We start from the raw sequence: 21,557 nt of genomic DNA, 5'->3' as shown, positions 1-21,557 counted from the left end.
CTGCGGATTGATTGCCGGGGCCTGGGTATTACAGCTCCTGCAAACCTAAGCTGCAATGTGTAAGCTACGCTCCGGCTATAGCGGTGAGGAAACGCTCGGAGTTAACTGTTTTCTGCACACATGTCATGGTTCAGATTTATTTAGAGGGCAAATACCCCATTAGTGGGGCTTTTTAATTAGCACACTTGTGAGAGAGGGTCATTAAGGATGTCTGACAGAGGACCTGCTGATGAGGAGGATGGAGACGCTGCTAACTCCAGCCCTGGATACCACACACACACAAAAATAAACACACAAACACACACACACACACACACACACACACGCAGATCTGCTTAAAAACCAATAACAACTCACATGGTCATCAACAAACGCAGCAAGTCAATGTAACAGGGGCCACAACAACCTCACTGGAAGATGACCACAGAGCACAAACAAGTCTCCCACATTACACACACACACATAGAGACACGCAGACACACACACACACACACACAGGGCCTATTAGAGAAATTTACAATCTAATACATATTCATAGAAAACACAAGAGAAAAAAGGGATTGTCATCGTACCATTTTCAGGGTGCTCAGTCTCTCCAATGCTGCCATCTGGAGTGGTCCTCTCATAGTGGTCCTCAGGCAGGGTCAGGGGTCCGATGCGAGGGCCAGATGATGACTTACTGCTGGGAGTCTCCGATTCCTCCAAGCCGCTGTCATAGTAGCTGTGCTGAGAGGCATCCTGCAGGTCCTGCACCGGGTTGGCGGTGGAAAAGGTCACTCGTCGATGGGTGTGCTGAAAAAACAGAGAGATATATCTTAAACAAAGCGGAAAGAATACTTGAACCTTCTTTTTTTTCCCCCCGTTTGTTTGATGCTTCCAGGGAGACAAACAGCAATTCATAGGGCAACTGTTGCCGGGCAGACTCATAGCACTATCTGAATTCCCCTCCGACCCCATAAAAGTTCACTCTTCAAAAGTCAGAAAATAGTATTAAATATTAAACTCTCTTCAATATTAAATAGGCTTTAGCACTATTATTATTCTGAGCATTATATAAGGTAGGAATAAACGGACAGCAGAGTGAGGTTATGGGCCTCAATAATGAGAGTGTGCAAATTAACAGAAGCAGAAGAAATGTGATAAATTGAAGCAAAAAAAAAAAAAACATACATTATTATAATACTAAATACAGGACATGTGTTTACATATGCTGTTTGATACTGTATTGTATATGTAATGAAAGACTCACATGTTTGCAGTGGATAATAAATAAAACAATGTTTTCCATGTTAAAGGGCGTGTGTTGAGATGTTTGTACACTGTAACATGCTGTTGTTTTACATCAAAAATCCTGGAATTCTAAGATATATATATAAAATGGGATGTTAAACTCTGTGCCCCTCTGTTAATGGATGTCTTATCAGGAGTTTCAGACGAAGGTGGTGTACAGTATGTAAAGAAAGAATAACAATGTAACACACGTGTGGAGTTAAAAAAAATATATGAGTGGAGCAGTTCTCTTAACTTTCCGTTCTTTGACTCGTCTGAATTCTGCCTAATATTACTGTTCAATTATTTTTTCAATTAATTCATACCTTCAATAAGAGGGGGTCAGACTCAGTGTAGAGACACAGTATATAAAGACATTCTTAAGTATAGACACAATGTTCATATATTTGTACAGACGTGGAAGCAATAATTCTAAATCAGTGGTTCTCAACTGGGGGGGTCGCAGAACCCTTTTCAGTGAGCCTGGGATAAAAAAAAAAAAAAAGTCAAACAGACAATGTACACCTTTTAAACATGTTTGTTTTGTTCTGTTTCTTTATTGTGTCACATGTTTTGTACTTTGAGGTCGATGCGGCACAATATTTCATTAAATAAATTTGATTGGTTGAAAAATATCAGACATTTAGGTCCGAGTTATTGTGTAGGTAGATGGTGGTGGGTCCTGAGGCTAGAACAGGTGAGAACCTCTGTTCTAAATATATGAGGCCTCATAGAGACAGAGAAAGTGAAAAGTATGTTTTTATTAGCTAAAGTTTCATTTTCTAAATCTGCCGTTGCCAGATAAACTGTGATGACAATGATGAGCACACGAATGAGTAGCCCCAGTGAGCTACTTCCAATCTCCATCTTCCATTTTCAAATGCTTTTGATGATTAACTTAACGGAAAGTTTGACAAAAATTTGTTCAGTTTAACTAAAGAGGAATCCCAAGAAGATCTAATAGGCAGAGGTTTTGGAAATATAGTTTGTGACAGTCACTGCTTCACCAGAATTAGATCTGCTTTTGCTGTTAAAAAGAGTTAATGAATGAGTGAAAATACTGAAGAAATCCTGAATTTGATAGCTTGAAGTGCAGTCGAGCTGCATGTAATAAATCATTCAAGATCACACCCCTTATCAAATTGAATGGCTTGTAAATACAGTTAGAAGACCATTAAATATCCTCTTCCAAAGATCAGTTTACTAATGGCTACTTACCACCAATCCACAACAGAAAGATGACTCCTTACAGTGCACATGCATCGCACTCATAGCCCCTCCTCTTCCCCCAGCCCCAGCCCATCCCCTCCCCCCACACACACACATGAGCGCCTCTCGTAAAAGTCAGGAAAGCACTGATACAGCAGAATGGGGCTGCCTCTGCTGCACGAGTCAGCCCAGATCAATACCACGGTCCTGTGCTTTCCACCATTCAACCACTTTTCTGGCAAACAAATCTATGCTAGAAATCATTCCAACCATCCGCCTTTTAGTACGCACACACCAGATACGGAGACATGCTTTTAGAGCTCAGGTAAGTGCTATCAACACTGTGTTCTCAATGGCGTCAGTGGGCTTCAAAATGTTTCCAGAAACCTGTTTATCTCCCCCATCCTTTCACCCCTACTCTCCCTTCACAGCAGCACAGAGACATCTCTCCGTCTTTCATCTAAATAATGATTCTTTGAGTTCCTGGGGTGCATCATGTTCTTCACTCCTCCTAGCTGATGCTATAACATCAAAACACAAATAAATAATGATGTGGCATACATAAACATTGCTGTTTTGGTAATCTGTAACATTTAATAAGACTTAAAACTGAACTTTCAAACAGAACTGAGAGATTGTGGAAACATAACAAACGATGGCTTGTTATTTGTGATAATGAGAGTGCAGTGAGAGGTTTTGGGGCAAAAAATAACAGCATTTGTTTCCCTTTTATTACACATGCCCTTTGATTGGAGCATCTATACAGAGTCACATCTCTAACAGTATACAAAAGATGCTCATGAGCCGCATGTTGAGCTGAAAATACAAAGTAAGAGCCCTCTGTTTGTCATTACCCACAAAGCTTGTAAATTACACCAATTGTTCTAAATGGGATTATGAAAATAATACAATGCAGAGAGTGGAGATAGAGACGCACTAAATAGGAAGTACTCCACCTTCCACCAGAGAAAATTGAGTTATTCCGTGATTGTTTTTGTGAAAAACTGTATATTTTAAATGCTAAATTCTAACAACATGATTGGCGGCCAACAAGGTTCAGGTCTATTCAAATGTGAGGGGGGGCATTTAGTTGTTTAAATATGGGTTATTGCAAAAACTCCTCCTAAAGGCATCACTTTAGAGAGCCAGCATGTTTCCTGAGTATGATAACTAGCTAAGGCTGCAAAGATGGGAAATAGATTCTCCTTTTTAGTCAGAGCGAAAATCCTTTTGCCAGGCCTTGGGGGGCTGCAGGGGATGCAGCAAGACGGAAGGATGGAAGGGAAGGAGGAGGCTGAGCAGGAGTGGGGAGCTGGTCAGGCAGACACGGCCGGCGCTTTGGCTGGAGGGGACAAGCAGAAGGATTAGATTCTAGGAGACTGGAGGCGGGGAGAGCGGGGATTGTTTGGGCATTGTGGTAAGAGTATAAGAAGCTATGGGGCTGAGAATGAAGAGAGGGGACATTTATGATGACATCAGAATTCATATCCCCCATTAACGCGGGGCTAAAATGGCCTCATTTACACGCATAATATTACAATCCGGAGATGGAAATGATGCAGCAAAAATTTCTGCCTTTTACAAGAGGACCAAGACACATTTTAAAGTAGTAATACACAGTAATCATGTACTGCCTGGACTCCTGGAGAACCTTGTTTTTTTTTTTACGACTGCTGGAAATATTACATAGAATGTACTTCCTGGGAATAACTTCAAACCACATATGGTTGAAGCTGAATATTTTCAAGTTCACAAAGCCAGAAAAAATACTGCAAGATGGACATGTTTTAAATTAATCCACAATTTTCACCTTATATAAAAGAGGAAATCAGCTGTTCTCCGCTGCATCAGTCTAGAAAAAATGTCCTTTTTTGTCAATCTATTTGACTCAAGCTATTCATTTGCCATAGGTTCAAACCAGCAGAGATTGTGTGCCTTTACTGCCTTGTACATAATGCATTTAAAAAAAAAAAGCAGCACACTGCACACCTCCACAGATGACAGCTTGCACCCTTAGATCCCCTCTATAACCTCACAGGCACATTATACAGTAGAGATATATCAAAAACAAGTATCCATGCTATTCAACTCTGAATGAGCTAACCAGACGCCTCTTATGAATCACTTTTATACGAGCTGTTTGCACACCATCACCTTGATAAAAGTTCACCCTCTTCTGAGAACTCCAGTCCAAGGATGATTGACAAAAGTTTCAATTCTTCACAGATGAAGACACAATGTCTGAATCTCACGACCATGAAATGTTTTCATAAATATTTCACCTCTACCAAAAAAAATATTTTTGGGAAACTTACGGAATGTTTGCTCGACGGAGGCATACGATGTAGGGATGGGGATAGATGTTTCCCTATTTATGTGGACAGAGAAACATCTAAATGGCCTAATATTACTGTTCAATTAGTATGAGAGCCTTTTCTGGAGCTTTGGATGACCAAATGTCCCCTTGGGAAAAAAGACTTGACACAGAAAATAAAATGTCTTTAAGCACTCTATGCTATAAGGGGCTGTGGCTCAGTGGGAGAGCCGGTCGTCTCTTAGAAGGTCAGAGGTTTAATCCCCATCTCCTGCAGCCACAAGTCAAAGTGTCCATGGACAAGACACTTAACCCCAAGTTACTTCTGCTGCTTCATCAGCTGCGTGTGAATGTGTATGAATGATTACTAGTTAATACTGATGGTCACTTTAGATAGCAGCTATCAGTGTGTGAAATGTGTTGTGAATGGGTAAAGGTGACCTGTGGTGTAAAAGCACGTTGAGTAGTCAGAAGACAGAAAAAGCTCGACAAGATCAAGTCCATTTACCCTTTAAAAGCCTTTTGATGTGCTTGCATTTGGGGGTTATGTTAGTTAAAGGTACTCATTGTTAATTAATAGAACACTTGATGTAAAATAAAAAGCTCCACGAGAAAGACAGCTGACATCTATCCTCTGATGGATTTGTACAAGCTAACACAGAAAACAGACACACATGCTGTATCTACCTTATATCTAGTAGAAAAATGTATTAAAAAAAATTGGGAAACAACAATTACTGTTGACTAAGTTACTCCGCCAGTAATAGCATTTTTTTTTTTTTTTAAAGGATATTACAACGCAATATATCAAACTTGGTCAGGGGCACTTTCAAAGCAATGGCCTGTGGTGGAGTGGGACCCCTGGAAACTGATTGGCCGGGCTCAGTTGCCTCCAAATAAGCTGTTATAAGCAATCTCCTTGATCAGTTGTGTCTTGTGTCAAGACCAATTTCTTTGGTTGTTTGGCAACAGGAGCAAATTTTGCAGCACTTGAAATTTCCTCCTGGAGGTAGTTTTTTTTTTTTTTTTTTTGTGAAGTCATCATCTTTCAAAGTCCTTAGGGAATAAAGCATGGAATATTCACATGTGGTTATCCTGTGTTTTTTTTGTTCCTTTCTTTTTACACAGGAATATAACAACTTGTAGAGACCAGGGTGTCTTTACTGGTCAGTAGAGTTACAGACAAGACTTGAAATAGTTTGTTACCCTCACACTGCACGTTTACGGTATGCAGGGAAGCCTGAACATTCGTCACAGGTCGTAAAGAAATATAAAGTCATATAGTCCAAACTTGGAATCTAACTCTTGACTGACCATGATCATATTCCAATTACAACAAATCGTTTTAAAAGAAGCAGCACACAGAGAGGTGATCATTACAAACTGTATAATACCTGTATGGAAGTAGTTAAAGTCAATAAAAAAAATGACTTTATGACAACCCTGCAGGAGTTATTGTTATACTTTAGTCAAAAAGATGTAGCTTTCAAAGGAACTCAAAGAAAAAGGTTGTTCTGATCTATGTGAGTCAAGTTATGAGCTGGAGGCTGGTCTGAACTTCAGAGTGCATTTTGAGGCTTGCAGAGACTGGAAGGTAGGGCACAGACATCAAAATATATACATCTCCTTTCTGAAATTAGATTTAAATCACATTCCTGTGTGGATTGGTATGAAATGAAAACAAATTGCCTTTTCAAACTGCCCTTTGTGTCACCTTTAATTTGACACATCATGGTGACGTCACGTCCTGGGAGCTGTTAGACCTGTGATCTAGCTGCGACTGCTGCAAAAAAAAATAACATACATCAACCCCCTCTGTCACTAACGTTGTCTGCGGTGATGGAGGACTTCTGCACCCAGACCAGATATTGCTATGGTGTAAAGAGTGAGAGGATACATCTCCATTATTCACCCAGCCTTGCTGTTTAGAGTGTCTGTATTGGGAGGAGAAAAAAAAAACAACGGCAGTTGCACAGAGACCTATGTCGTTTCCACGGCAACGGACGCAGATGGGTTATTGTTAATGGTTATATCTAATCACCCGCAAATAACACTCTGGACAGTCTGGATTTGAAATAAAACAAATTATGTATTTGCCTGCAGCTTCGATGACAGAACACAAAGGGATTCCAGGGGCAAAGAAGCAACAGGGACAGCATTTTGGAGGCTGTGGAGCATCTCAATTGCCATTGCTGATTTGCACCAGTGATCCCTGATGGGACAGCCGACCTCACTACTGTGAGTTCTCCCGGTCCATTTTTGAATGCCCTGGAGCTACCCGACACCACTCTGCCGTCAGGTGCCCTGTCATCCAGCCAAGCCTCAGTGGCTGCCAGGGCACAGGGCCGCTGCTACTTATGTAGATGGGAAAAGGTTTTCCATCTTCTCCATCTCCATCTACTTTCTGAGCAGAGGTCCAACAGAGTAGCAGGTGAGTTAGATTCAGTGTTTGGAATCTCTTCCAAGTTTGCCTTTTGTGTTGTGAAGGATGTGTACGCTAACAAGCTGGCGACTGCGTGGTCTGTACTTAACTACCTTGTAGGGAACAATCCCTGATGTGCTGTTCACGCAGCAAATAGTTGCTATTAGATGTAACACATGCTGGGTCTTGACAGAATATGAAGTGTAGTGAACATCAAAATAACAATAAAGTTATTGCAAGTTTAATAATTTATGCCTGGTACTCCCATGTCTTGCCGATTTTAATAAAAGTGAATCATTTAATATCTAACCAGAGATTTCAAGCATGACCTAGCAGACAATCTGAGGCACTAACCTCCGAATTTCTAAGCCAAAGTGTTTGAAACCCCATTTATACCAATTTGATATCATCTCCATTTATCATACTCTGACTGCTTGCTAAAACAAATCTAGATCAAAGTGAAAAATCGCATCATTTTCTATGAATTAATCATCAAAATAATCCTTTTTAATCAAACCAGTTATTTGTTTTCCACCAGAGAGAAATAGCAGCATCGTCTAGATCTACATAGATTAGGAAAAAAAAAAAAGAAAAAAACAGATGATGCACTATTTGCAGTATAACTAATGTGAATTTGTTCCTCTATATTTCATTTCTATGAAGACAAAATATTGTTTTTCCAAAAGCTGAAATAACATCAGAGCGAGTTCCCCAACATCGCATTTAAAGAGAATATCGTGTTACATTCCATGCCCAATGGGTAACAATATATTTGTCACAGTTAGTTTGTTGCCAAATGGTTTTTATTCAAATGTGTATTACACAGAGGCATTGTAAAGCTGAGTGACTGTGGCCAGTGAAACAAGTTGAATATTCACAATGTCAGTTGGAGGAGCGAAGCCCGGAGAACGGCTGAGTTTCATAACTTTTAAGAAGACAAATGAAACGGAAAGAAAAACCAACTGAACATAATCATTGCTGTGTTGTGCAGCAACTTGGGTGCAATTTGCTTTTAGGAAATATGGCTTCTGCAAAGACAGTTCGGAGGCAGTATCTTTTCTGCTAATAAAAGTAAACTGGTAAAATGGGAGGTTTCAGGAGCTAAAGGACACGCAGTGTTTATGCTTCAGACTGACAGGTGGAGGGAGAGGAACCTATAGGAAAGAGGGCACATGCTGCATTTCATTTAGCTCACAATAGAGTGTCTTTACAGGTTGTGAAGTCAAACAGCTCCACTGGAATACTCCCCGGTTTCAAACTGCAAGACACCTATGTGGCACTGTTTATCAAGCCCGAGCTCGGGCATGTCGTATGTGTTCCGGAGCCGGGAGCCAGGCTTTTCCTATTGAATCACAGTTATGTGTCTCTCAGATATTATGAAATGGGTTTTCTGCCCATGTTAAAGGAAACGGCTGATGTCTCAGTGCCCCTGTGATATGAAAAATTCAATTTAAAAGGATGAGAGAAAGAATGGTGCACGGCCTATTTTCATTTCCCCACACTGAGAGATATGAGAATGATGTTCTGTTGTGTGGAGGAAATGATGCCAATCGTGCTGCAGAGAAATTCCTTCATAATTCAATTCAATTTCTTCTAAATCCCAATGGCAAGCTCCTCTGCCAGAGAGGAGGCAGAGTGACAGAGACAAAAAGGGGAGGGCGAGGGACTAAGATGGAAGAAGAGGGACTAAAGATTGAGACTGAAACAATGGAGGAATGGAGACGGAGTCACGGAGAAGTGGCCAGACTTACTGGAAGGTAAGAGGAGGAGACAGCAGTACAAAAGTGGATGGAAGAAAAAATGTTTTAGTAATAATTAATTCTGGCATTTTAAGTAAAGCCAAGTAATTTCCTCTAATTACCCCTTTTGCAGCATCTAAGAAGAAGAGGCAAAAAAACAATTTCGTTGGGATCTTACAGGACAAAGTGAATTGTTTGTGCAGTTATAAAATGTGCACATAAACTCTTTGGTTGCCTGTAAGAGTTACCTGAGTGTTGCACTCACAGTTTCCATTCAGTTACATCGTTTGTGAGTACATCCTGGCTCTGGCATTTTGGGCGTCTATGCAGGAATCAATGAGCTGCTGCCTCTGAAGGCGCAGAAAAAATGAGCTGCACCGACAAATATGACAATGAAGAAGTGCACCTCTCAGTGCATGCAGCAAGCATAAAAACCATAAAGACTGAAGCAGTTCCAAAAGGGAAATGCATATGGAACTGTTTTTATTTTCCACTCCACCATTATGTCCTCCATTCTCATCCCATCTTACTGCTCTCTCTTCTGCTCTCTGTGTCTCCACGAGTGCGCGTGCACACACATACACACACACACACACACACACACACACACACAAACACACACACACCCACACACACAGTTGTTTTTGTAGGTGCAATAGCTCCAAGGCAAGCAGCGTGGAATTGGAGTCTTCAAAGAGTCTTGGATTATCAAAGAGACACAGCTACCAGAAAACTAGGGGACACGCTGGAGAGAGGGGGGAGGATGGAGGAACATAAGCGGGAGGCGGGGAGGGGGGGGGAGGAGTGCAGAGGAGTCAGCATGGGTTTGGGTGGAGGATGAAGTGATCAGACAGGGGGAGGGGTGGGGGCTAGGAGTGGATAAAGAGCAGAAGTCCCTTTGTTCGAGTACTGTAAATGGAGAGGGAAAAAAAAGGCTGGAGTGAATGCATTAAAAAACAATCACATAGACCTTAATGGTCTTGATAGGCAAGACTGAATTCACATTCTTCACTGTCTGTGCCGCAGACTATTCTCAAGTCTTTTTTTCTTCTCCTTCCTACACAGAAAATTTCATTTCAATAGGAGCAGTGGCCTTGAAATACCATAATGTTGTCACAGTAAAACCAAGTATTACTGCAGCAGGACCCACCATGTGTGAATATAGCTGCCACATCTAATGACAAATCTGACTGTTCACGCCATCCATATGACAGGATGTGGGAGTGCTGGTGTGAATGCATCACCCATCGACAAAAAGCTCTCAGTCAGCCCCTCTGTCCTACAATGAGCTATGGATGTCTCTTTTTTTTTCCATTACAAGAACACCTCTCACTATAGAACACATTTCAAGTCAGTGTATGAAACTGATTCTGGTCGCTTCAGCTGCTGTCAGCTGCAGGGCATCATCCAGCACTGATCCTGTCCCATTGCCACAGCTCCTGCTCATAAAACTCCCACTTCCACTGACCCGGTTTGAACTAAATTAGACTCATTTGGTGCGCGATGAGAGCGTAAAATGCTCCGAACAGACAATGTCAAAAACAGATCAAAGTCCAAAAAGCAATCTTCTGCTCTCTGCGTGGCTCTTCTACAAAATCTTTGGTTCTTGTTAGTGCTAAAGTGTTCCCACTGCATGCACCCCGTTTGGTAATTGTTGGCGAATGCTATGACAATGGGCTGAGTGATATGGCAGAAAATATGATCATGATTTTTTTCGAAATTCAAAAATAAAAACATGTATCATACAAAAGTTTCAGTCATAGTTTTTTTTTTTTATGTGTTCTGTAGTGAGAGGTGCTCTTCTAATGGAAAATTTGAAGAGTACCCTGATTATAAAGGAAGCCAAGGGAAACCTATATGTTAAACTAAATCTCCAAGCTGTATTCATTATCTTTTCCAGTCCAGATGATTAACACTAGTAGACACATTGAAAAAAGCAGTTTGAGGTTTAATACCGGTGTTTCTTTTAAATACTCAGTGAAAACAGCATGTCTAAGGGGTTTGGGTTGGGGGTTGGGGTTTTGATCCCTTGTTCATCGTCACAAGTTTCTTACAGGAGCTGAGTTATCTGCAGAGGCCCTCAAACAATTAAACAGTAAAAAACACTAACTTGCCATTAGATCTTTGTTTTTGTTGCTGTGTATGTATCCTTGTCTGTCTGTCTGTATCGATTTGCTTTTCTCTATCCATCCTTTCTTTCTATCCCACTTTCTCAGCCCTCCATACTTGGCAGATGGCCCCACCAGTGAGTTTCCTAATAAGAAGTTCCAACAATTCTTTGGAGTAGGAAGTCGGCTTGCACTTGAAAACAATAAATGTTAGTGTTGTTTCAATATTTACAGATTGACAGGCCAACTCATCTATCCATATCAAGTTAAAATGTACAACCTGAATCATCCTTATGGACGTTTACATTACAGTGAATCTCAATGAAATGTTTTAATCTCAGAGCTCTTTCAGTATAATTTTGATTCTGTCATACAAACGTCTGAGTTGTGTCTATGCAGCAAAGTCTCCTGAAAACGTTGACAGCCCTGACAGCTTAAGTTGCAAACAAAATACCTGCCACCTTCAGTTATGTGACTGTACTGCATACTGTTATTTCAATACAGTCGCTCCTCTTCATTTAAAAATGCTTTTGTTTTGCTTTAGTCAAATTAATATTGATTCACTGGTAACAAGCCTTTCTCTAAGCTTATGTGGGTGTAATGTAAAAGTCAATACACACAGTGAGTCAGAGCTGATTAATAATACATATTATATTTAGTTTAATTGGTATCTTTTCTGACTTAATTAAATAAGACGATGAAATTGGGAAACAAATGTAATTGTCTTTGGTGTCAAGATGGATTTTGAGGGGAGAGGATAAGCCAGGGAAGGGATCAGCGGTGAAACTTAATTGGGAAGGGCGCAGGATTAAAAACGTGATTGGTTTAGGGTTTAGATGGTGATTCTTTCTTCCAACACTCTCATTGTCTTAAACTGTGGGGACTAAATATGCTAATATGAGCTCATAGTGGCCAAAAGAAAAAGTAGTGAGTGAACAGGAGGGGGGGGAGGGGATGCACCTCGATACTCTGGAAAGGAATCAAGGCTCTGCATGGGGAAAAAAGGTATAGAACAGAGAGTCATCAGAACTTTCAGTTTAGATGAAAAAGGAAACACAGAAGTTATTTTCTGTTTTAATGAAAAGAAATGGAACATGGAAGGCTGGAACAGCTGCTTGGTAGAAAATCTGTTGATCGGACGTTTTTGAGGCGGTTTGACCAAAGACAATGTTTTGGAGATGCTCTGACAGAAAAAAACTGGAAACAGCTGGAGAGTGAAAATCCACAAAAAAAAAAATCAGATTATAGGACAGAGGGGGAGCTGTATTAATACTAACTCTTAAGGCAAGTCTGCTAAAGCTGAAAAGTAAGACCTTTTGACCCTTGCATGTAACAGAGCTTTAATAATGCACTACACAAATTTTACCATATTCACTACATCCACTTTTAATGGCTGTTAAATTTAGTAATGTGCATCCATCCTCAATAAGGCTTTAGTGTTGAATTATTAAGTAATCTTTTCACATTTGTTTGATTGATGAGTCATAGGATTGCGACCTCAAATTTACATTTTCACATTAGTCCTTCACTGCCTGCATTTCTATTATTTTATACACTGTATATTGAACCCTATTAGTAAAGCATGTAGTTTATTTCCCAAATGTAAAGGGTTCAAGTTCAAGTTGACTCATTCAGATTTCATCTGTTTTTTTCTATGACTGATTTGGTTCTATAAAAGTCGTTTTGTTCCTTTTAGTCGCTCCTTACAGCAACATTAATGCTCCCTCGGAGGCCAGAGTATACTTGCGGCCTAAATAATCTCCAAGCAAGCACAACAACAACATTTAGAAGAGAGATGCCGAGAATTAGAGTGACTACATTGTGCTTTTGGAGTCAGGCCAGTCGGTTGCAGGGTAAGTGAGAAGCAAGAGAGGAGGTGGACATCTTATTGGAATTCTGTATTTACCGTAGACACACTTATCTTTGTGTTAGGGTGAGAGCTGGTGTTTTATTCCATAAAGAAGGTTACAGGCAGCAGTCTCTTTCATGCATGTTATCAAGGACAATTGAAAAGCAATCATCCTGCCTCATCTCATTCTTTGATTCCATGAGAGAAATAGGTATTGAAGTGCATCTTATACACCAGATTTCACTGTAAGAAAGTAAATTAGTAATAGCCCTTGAAGTAAATTTCTGCTATATGTACAAATTTTACAAAATTGATCAACAAAAAGCCTTTAACGGCCAAAGCCAAAGAACAACTGGTAGTCAGCCATTTTTCTTATGATCTTTGATATATTTTCTGCCATTTAAAGGACTCATTTGTCAAGCCTATGAAGACCTAGACACTTTGACGTTTTTTAAATCTTAAGTTCCATCGAGGGATGTTGGGTTGCCAGCATATGGACATTTCATACCTCACACGGTATCTCATCTGCCCCAAGAGTTCAAGTTCCATAGGAGTCCCAGCCTGAACATATTAATGACCTTATATTCATTTATTGTCATACAGGACCAACCAGTGGTAATAGTAAGCCTTCTGTCACAAACATCATTCAGTTTAAATTTAGTTTACATGTCTACTACTTTCTAGCGCCACATAGTGGACACATGATGTGACACGTAAGATGTTCTAAAACTAGTGACGATGCCAAGACTGCAATAAACTTGTAACACACAAAGGTAAGAAGGCATGGTCATGGCTGCTTCTAGCTTTAATGCTTACTTGTTTTTACCTATACAATGAAATGCATTTTATATCACAATCTGCAAACAGCCTGCCCAATGAAAATGCTACAAAGAAGAGTTATTTTTGTATTATGAAGCCGTGCAAAAGATTGTCTGCCAACATCAGTATGGATCCACGTCATACCACATGGAAAACATGGTGACAGTGATTTTAATACTTCCAGAAATTTAGTTTCCACTTAAAACCTGACATCTTCTGACCTCAGCAGGATATTTTAGGTGGCATGTATTTCCACCGTGCGACTGTGCACCTTTAGAAACACGAACATCACTTCCCTCCTTTGTGCAGCCCCTCTGCTGAGAAACAGTCGGCGCTGCACTGGTGCAGAGTTCACTGCTTTAAACAGGAGAGGGAACAGAGCTGATATCATTGGCTCTGATAGAAGCCAGCTCCAACCACAACTATGATATGTGATCTATCCTAATCTGACCTCTTTTACAGTGCTGCTGTAAAGGAAAAAAAAAAGTTGGCATCTGGGCTTTGAGTTCTTGAAGTAGAGTCTTTCATTTTATATGCCAAAAACAAGTGAATTGAGTGTTTAAATGAATGTGCGGGATCATCAACACGGTTTGTCAGATCACATCTGGTCATGCTCTATAATGTTGCTGAACAGACTTTTGGCAGATTTGCAAATTGCAGTATCTGTGTGTGTGTTTGGCCAATGGGTTCAGAGCCCTCTAACGGTCAATTGCAACTATGTTTTTTATGTACATAATGTCCCGAGGGCAAGTTTCCAATTCAATCTCCTGCAGCTAAGCTCCTAAACAAAACTGAGTTAAAGGCAATTGGAAGTGTTTAAAGGCGATACTTCACCGAAAGGCATGCGAAAGAGTGAACTTAATGGATTGACTCCATACTGTGAAAACTTTGCGGAGCGAGAGGTCAAGGAAGAACTCACTCAGACAGTTGGTATGTCTTCTACTGAAATAAAATTCTTATTATTTTCAACCAGAAAGACGGAATTTCTTTCAGTATCACTTCATGGCCTTGTCTGACAAATGGCTGCATTTGCAGGTTATAATGCATTTTCTACTTGCTTTAAGTCTTGTGCGCCCGATCAATATTTACTATTTTTAAGCCCAGAGCAGAAGTTGCACAGTTACCACACCTTAATAGCTGTCTGTGGGCCAGTATACACTTTGTCAGAGTATAGTCATGTCAGCAAGGAACAGTAAGCTCAATTGAACAAGGTTTACATCAAGTACCCGCTTAAATGTTCTGATACTTCTCGAAGTACAAACCTATAGCAGATTGTGTTTGTCAATTAGCCCCTTTTCATGTTTATCTATCATCTCTTTTCCCAATGATGTTAAAAAAAATAAGCCTCTTCTAAACCGTCTCTCTGAAACATATATAAAGGGGTTAATAACGCCAGAAGGCAAAGATAGTAAGAGCCAAAGATGGGCTGATGAGTAAAGGAAGCAAAGATTCAAGACATGAGAGAAATTAATCCCCAATATCCACTCCCCGCTGGGTACCTTATTGCCTCTCAAACTTCCCATCTTCTGAGTTAATATCTCTATTGCTGCTGCATCTGGCTGAGAAGCATGCATATACTTCCATTTGTTTGAACTGGAACATAATTGGATTGAGGAGAGGGATAAAAAAGCCTTCAACCAGACTTAAAACTTTTTTTTCCCCCCTCTTCCCTGGCCATCCTTTAAAATGTGCACGGGAGACTGAGATTCAGTGTATGTGCATGTGTGCATGCACATGTATTCATTGCTATTAATAGCCTCTCTCATGGTCTCGCTTGTCTTGATTTGTTACCCCCGCATCCAAGATGTCCCGATTGGCAATACATTCGGAGAGCTGGACAATTTTTTTTTTTTTTGGTAGTGTGTCTGCATCTAATTCTTGCACTCAAAGTAATCCTTTCGATGCAACTGGATGAGGAGCCCTTATGCTCCTCCATCTTATCAAGAAAGTGAAAAAAAAATAAATAATAAAAAATCACGCTTAATTAGATTCACAGTGACCTTTTTCATCTCTGGCTACAAGCACCCAGTGACTGCCGAAGCAGAATGTGTTCTCTACATTGATCTTTCTGCAGACCCGAAGGATTGAGGAGAAGCCCCGGCGCAGAGAAACGAGGCAGAAAAACAACATATCAAAAATCATCAGATGAAGAGATTACTCGGTTTTTGAGTGAGCCGCTCTGTGTGTCGAGGCCTTTTAGGAGTTAGCGTGTTTTTTTGTGAGAAGAGCACTGTAATCCACCTACTGCATCTCAATCATCGCTGCAAACAAACACACATAAGTATCAAGTCCTGCCCTTCTCCTCATCACCCATTTGTGAGACATGCTGGGTAATCCTACGGCATTCCTTGTTCCTTGATCGTACCTTAAATCTCTCTTACGTTAGCCTCCCACTGTCCAGCTTTCCCCTTCCTACAACAACAGCACAAAAACAGAGCTGTGATTTTCCTGGAGGTTTAAAAAAAAACAAAAAACAAAAAAACATCCAACTTCCATCCAGAAAAAAAATATGCCCAGCTGAGGCCAGAACATAACAATCTACTATTTCCAGGGGAAATTTTCATCAACAATGAAGTTGAAGCAGCTTCAACATGTTTGGCAGCAAAAAACGAGAGCTTTCAGGACACCTAAGCAGCTAAGCAGAAATATAAAAGGAGAAGTATATGCTTGATCCATTTTTATTCTTAACCTGCATGCTGCAACTTGACATCATTATGGTAAATGGTAAATGGACTTTAGCTTATATAGCGCTTTTCTAGTCATCAGACTACTAGTGCTTTGTAGTGAGAATATCAGAAGTAACTAATCCCATTTATATGCTGCCGACGAAGCAGCGGGAGCAATTCAGGGTTAGGTGTCTTGCCCAAGGACACAGCGGACATGCTGCTGCAGGTGCTGGGGATCGAACCCTAAATCTTCCAGTTGAGAGACGACGACTCTACCAACTGAGCCACAGCCGCCCCTTTATTAGGGGCCCTTGGAGAGCACAATGTATCTTTTCTGATATGCAGATGACATGCAGCTATAAATAACTGTTAACCCTATGATGCTTCAGTTAAAAAAAAGAAAGAAAAGAAAATCTAGCAATAAATACATTTTTAGTCTTCTGACTGCTCCGAGCACTTCTGGATGAGCTATAATTTCTTAAAAGTTAAATGAGGATAAAACTGAAATACGAATAGTTGGCTCTATAAAAAGAAAGAGAAATGCTGTGTAAAAGTCTGGGAGAAAATTAAGTGCCTGGGTTAAATCTTACGTGACAAGTCTTTGTGTTATTTTAAATTTAGATCTAAGCTTCAAGTGCCACGTTAACAACACGGTGGAAACATTGTGTTTTTTTTTTACCCACTTCTGAAATACAACCATTTCATGATCAAAAAGATACTGAGAAATGATCCGTTCTACAAGTTCCAAAGTTCAAGCTTTGCTGTACCTGTTAGCTATGACACTCATGGTTCTGGCTTTTTATGACCTTTGGCTTTACACTGCTTCCCTTCTTTTAAAGATTGTGCAGTGAGTATTTTTTTTGTACTTATTACAACAAATAGGCAGGTTTCAGTTATTCCATGTTATGTATCCATTGTATTTTATTTTAATCTTGTTAAAAAAAAGTTATTTTATACTAATAGTGGTTTTTTCAACGTCTCTTATACATTACAGTTCCATTAAATTGTTCAAAATACATACATTTATTTTGGACTTTATTAATACTTGCTCAATCATTGTCTTCAATGTTTATTTTGTCCCTCTTCTTTATAAAAAGAGCCAAACAAATGAAGTTGATAATTATAATCAAAGTTCTGTGAGTAGATTTTGTTTGTCCAAGTCTCTCTCTGGCTTTGCTCACACTGTGGGCAAGTATGTACACCAAACTCACTTGATACAGATTGGGTATGATATTGATGACACATTTGATTAATCTACTGATGGAATTTGGTTGGAGCGCTCCACAATGAGCTTTCGACAGGGCCCCAAAGCCAAATATCTTGTCTGAAAACTCCACTTCCATTCCCTTTCAGAGCTCATTTGAGTCATATCTGACATATTTATGGCTCATCATGTCATATCGTAGCCATCACTGTACAAGCAGCAAGAACCATTTAAATACTGTGGGCCATGCTGTCGTCTCCTGTTAGTAACATATGTCTGATAGATACATAAGCAGAGGCACTTAAGTTGATCTCTGGAAGCGCTGCGGAGAGGCGAGCTCAGAGTTGGTGAATTTACTTGAAGGAATCTTTTTTTTTTTTTGCGAGGAGGCATGTTTAGTTGACTAAATAATTGACAGCTTCATACTGAAGGGCATGCATGAGGGACAGAGATACTGGATTTCATTGGAAAGCACAGCAAGCAGGAGCCTTATCGGCATACAGACGGGTACAATATCTTTTTTTTTTGTTTGTTTTTTTTAAAGAAGTACAAGTTAACAGTTGCACCCAAGAAATCCATAATGATCCTTTGAGTGCACCTTAAAAGAGTTGCCTGGCAACAGAACTCTAGCTCTGCAGTGAATTTAAGTGTCAAATGAAATGCATTTGTAATCCAAAGGCAACATGGATTACATTGTAGACAGAAGGAGTGCTTCTTGGACAAGATTTCAATAGCTAAGGTGGGCAAAGTGAAATGGAAAAACAAAAAAAAGGGGAAATAAGAATCTGCACCTCAACAGCATGAAGAACAGTGTGTGGTAGCTGAATATGGATGGCTGAGTGAGCACAAAATAAGCACATCTAATTAACTGTGTAGTTTAGAAATGGGGCCGCCTTAAAGGACTCTGTTATTCATTTGCCATCAGCCTGAATCTGTGAAATATCACAAGGGTGGACTTGATGCTGATAAATCATGATAGCATATAGATCAGTGTCATACCTTATTCCCTCTGAATTATTGATCAACCCATACACAGAGCTGCCATTGGAAAACACATTTCCTCTCAGTATTTGGCCACCAAAAAGCCGCATGATGAATCTCAAAGCAAAAGCGGAGGTTTTATTGCAAACAATGGCGCTAATAAGCTTCATGCGAGTACCACGAAAGAAAAAGTCTGATAACTCATTATACCAACCCCTTAACTCCTCTCCTGTCTATCTCCAGCACCACACACACACACACACACTCGCACACAAACAATCAAACGCACGTGTTTTATAAGCAGACTGCCTCTTTTCTGCTAAACAATGTTAAGCATTTACACAAAGGGACCTAAACGAGCCTCTGATTGAAGATAGAATCGGCGCCAAAGCAACTCATCACAGAGCCTCTCAATCCCACATATGCATGATTAATACATCAAACAACATCAATCCTCCCTCTACTTCCACTTGTCAATGAGCGCACACAAACATACAGAGGAAGGACACTCCCCCCGACCCACACACTAACAAACACACACACACACAAACACACACACACAATGTCCCCAAATCCTTGCAGGACTGCGCATGAACACACAGACTGCCCCCTCCATCATGGTTAATACATCAAACAGCATTAGCTTCCTGGATTCTTGAAGCTTAGACAGACACGGTTCTGACAGCCCCATGATTCCATGCCTTGCTGCCCACCCCCACCCCAACCCCCCCCATTCCTCCAGCTCCCCACTTTCTTTATTCCCTATGAAGTCTGCTTGGGTGGTTACAGAAGATGCTGCCAAAATAGATTCACTTACATATTACCTTTTGCTTTTTGTACGCTTGTATAATGTCATGTTAGAAAGCCATCTCCACAATGAGATGACACCGCGCTGAGGAGCTTTAGAGGCAAGGGGAGACGAAGCGACAAAAAGAAAAGAAAAGAATGCGAGCCCTGATCAACAAACTCTTTATTTCACAAGATTTCCATATTCTTCTGACATCAGCAGGTATTTTTAACAGCAGCTATCCAAGAGTCGCATGTGTGCAATGAGTTCATGGAAATACAGCGCGTGGTCCCAGATGAGCAGAGAACCAACAGGCCATCAAATGCATTCAAATCTAACCTTTACAATTCAAATACGTTTTTTTTCTTTTGCTTGTCCTTGTCATTCAATGTTCAGCATACAAAGAGAGCAGGTGGTCTATTGGATCATGGTCTAATAAAACGGACATTCATTAGTATATCCTTAGCATAGAGTGCTCTGTAATTACCATGAGAGGCTCGTATCCCCATAATGCACTCCTGCATATGATCTCCATTTGATTGTACGCTGCTTTCAACAGGTTATTGATTCCATTTTGATTTGAGACATCCAAGCTGTTGTCTTTCTATAAATTACTAAACCAGAATGTTTGATTTTTTTTTTTTTCTCCCTGTAATGAAGCTCAACCACAAAAGGAAATATTATTAATGACATATCCTACCCTCAAACTATCGACAAACTGTCAGGTTTTTTGCGATGGTTTGTGGCATCAAATGAATAAACACGCTCCAGCCTCCAGTCTGTCTTCATTTCACGTTGGTACAATCACAAACACTGTCGGAGACATGAAAAGTTTGTGAAGAAGACCTTGCAATTTAAAGCTCAATATTTACCCTACTCCAATACAAACTTACACCCTGCTGCTATCTGTAAACCCGGTGTGCTATCTCGTGTAATCTTTTTGTAGAGTGAACAGGTGATTTGTGAGGCGGCTTCTTAGGCAGCACAGACAGATGCCTCACTAATATTTTTTTTCCCACAATTCTTCTATTGGCCCAAAGTAGAAACGTTAAGGCACTTAGCAGATTGCTCCATGATTTTGAATTGTATCCAATGATTATAGCTCCTCAATAAATACAAAAACAAGATGAAAGCAGGCGGTATCGGTGTGTGTGAGAGTGTGTGTGTGTGTGTGTGTGTGTGTTATGGATAGCCTACTGGGCTGCTGATGGTGTAGCTTAAGTGCAGAGAGACTCACATGTAGCGTACTATTCTGCAAATCCTCAGAAAGAGGATAAAGAGGCTTTAAAATCACATTTACAGCACAGGAGCAGCATCCCGCTGATAAATACAGATCATGGTATTTGACCCTGTCCATCAGAGCATTGAAAGCCTTGTGGCTGTGCTGCACTATGGAGTCACAAGCCAGTGTTTGTCGACAACACATGCAGGGCAACTCTTATAGATAATGTAAGCACGTCTCAAAGATCAATATGCTTCCTAAAAAAAGCTGGAATGCCATATTTGTTCCTTCCTAACATTCAGCAACAACTTCAAATGTCAATACTGATCACCATCTGCTCGACATTTTCAGGTCTACCTGAAGAGGAATTAACATCATAACATTATAGGAATCCGATAACAGCAGGAGCACAGATCCTGTTCCTCTAGCCATGGGCGTGTTGCTTCGGCTGAAACCTCTCCCCTCCAACATGTTCTTAGGAAACTCCTTAGGTAATATAAAACCTGTGACCTTTATAGAGCCAGTGTGACACAATGGGCTTCTAAGTTAAATATACAAACAAGAAACAGAAAAGTGTAGTATTAGCAGAGTCTCTGCGCAGAAGAAATAAACTGCAGTTTTAATAATATCTGGTTGAGGAGAATACTTTGTATTTATTGATATTTATCCCTACAGAGTGCTCCAAGTGTATTGCTGTTTATGAATTCATAGTTCTGTTTCCTTGGAGAGAAAACACTCTCTAAGCTGTAATGAATATAATTAATGGATATGGAAGTGATTCTTAGTGAGGAGAGGGGAGGTGGGGCGGGGGCGGGGGGGGCGGGGGGGGGGGGGGGGGGGGGGGGGTTTCATCAGCCCTGAAGTTTTATTGGAAATATTTTATAGTTTCCACGATGCAGCAGGAAGAAGGATTTGGATTGGCACTTAACTGTCTGTGTATCCATTCATTATGCACATTGATCCGATTT

At 40.3% G+C, this 21,557-nt stretch overlaps 1 protein-coding gene across 2 annotated transcripts in view; it reads right to left on the bottom strand.

Annotated features, from left to right (window-relative positions):
• The window catches only part of pcdh1a (protocadherin 1a), a 99,783-nt gene that overhangs the window by 24,985 nt on the left and 53,241 nt on the right, over window positions 1-21,557 (bottom strand). Inside the window, exon 4 of one of the 2 annotated variants that reach the window (XM_020630253.2) lies at window positions 573-792. In XM_020630253.2, coding sequence (XP_020485909.1) covers window positions 573-792 — 220 coding nt within the window. Of the gene's footprint in view, window positions 1-572; window positions 793-3,060; window positions 3,821-21,557 lie in introns of those variants that run through there. The other variant, XM_029276685.2, reaches the window with a different exon arrangement.

The sequence above is a fragment of the Labrus bergylta genome, chromosome 14 (assembly GCF_963930695.1).
Source record: "Labrus bergylta chromosome 14, fLabBer1.1, whole genome shotgun sequence".
NCBI classification, from domain to species: Eukaryota; Metazoa; Chordata; class Actinopteri; order Labriformes; family Labridae; genus Labrus; species Labrus bergylta.
This window is presented reverse-complemented; position numbering and strand designations above follow the sequence as displayed.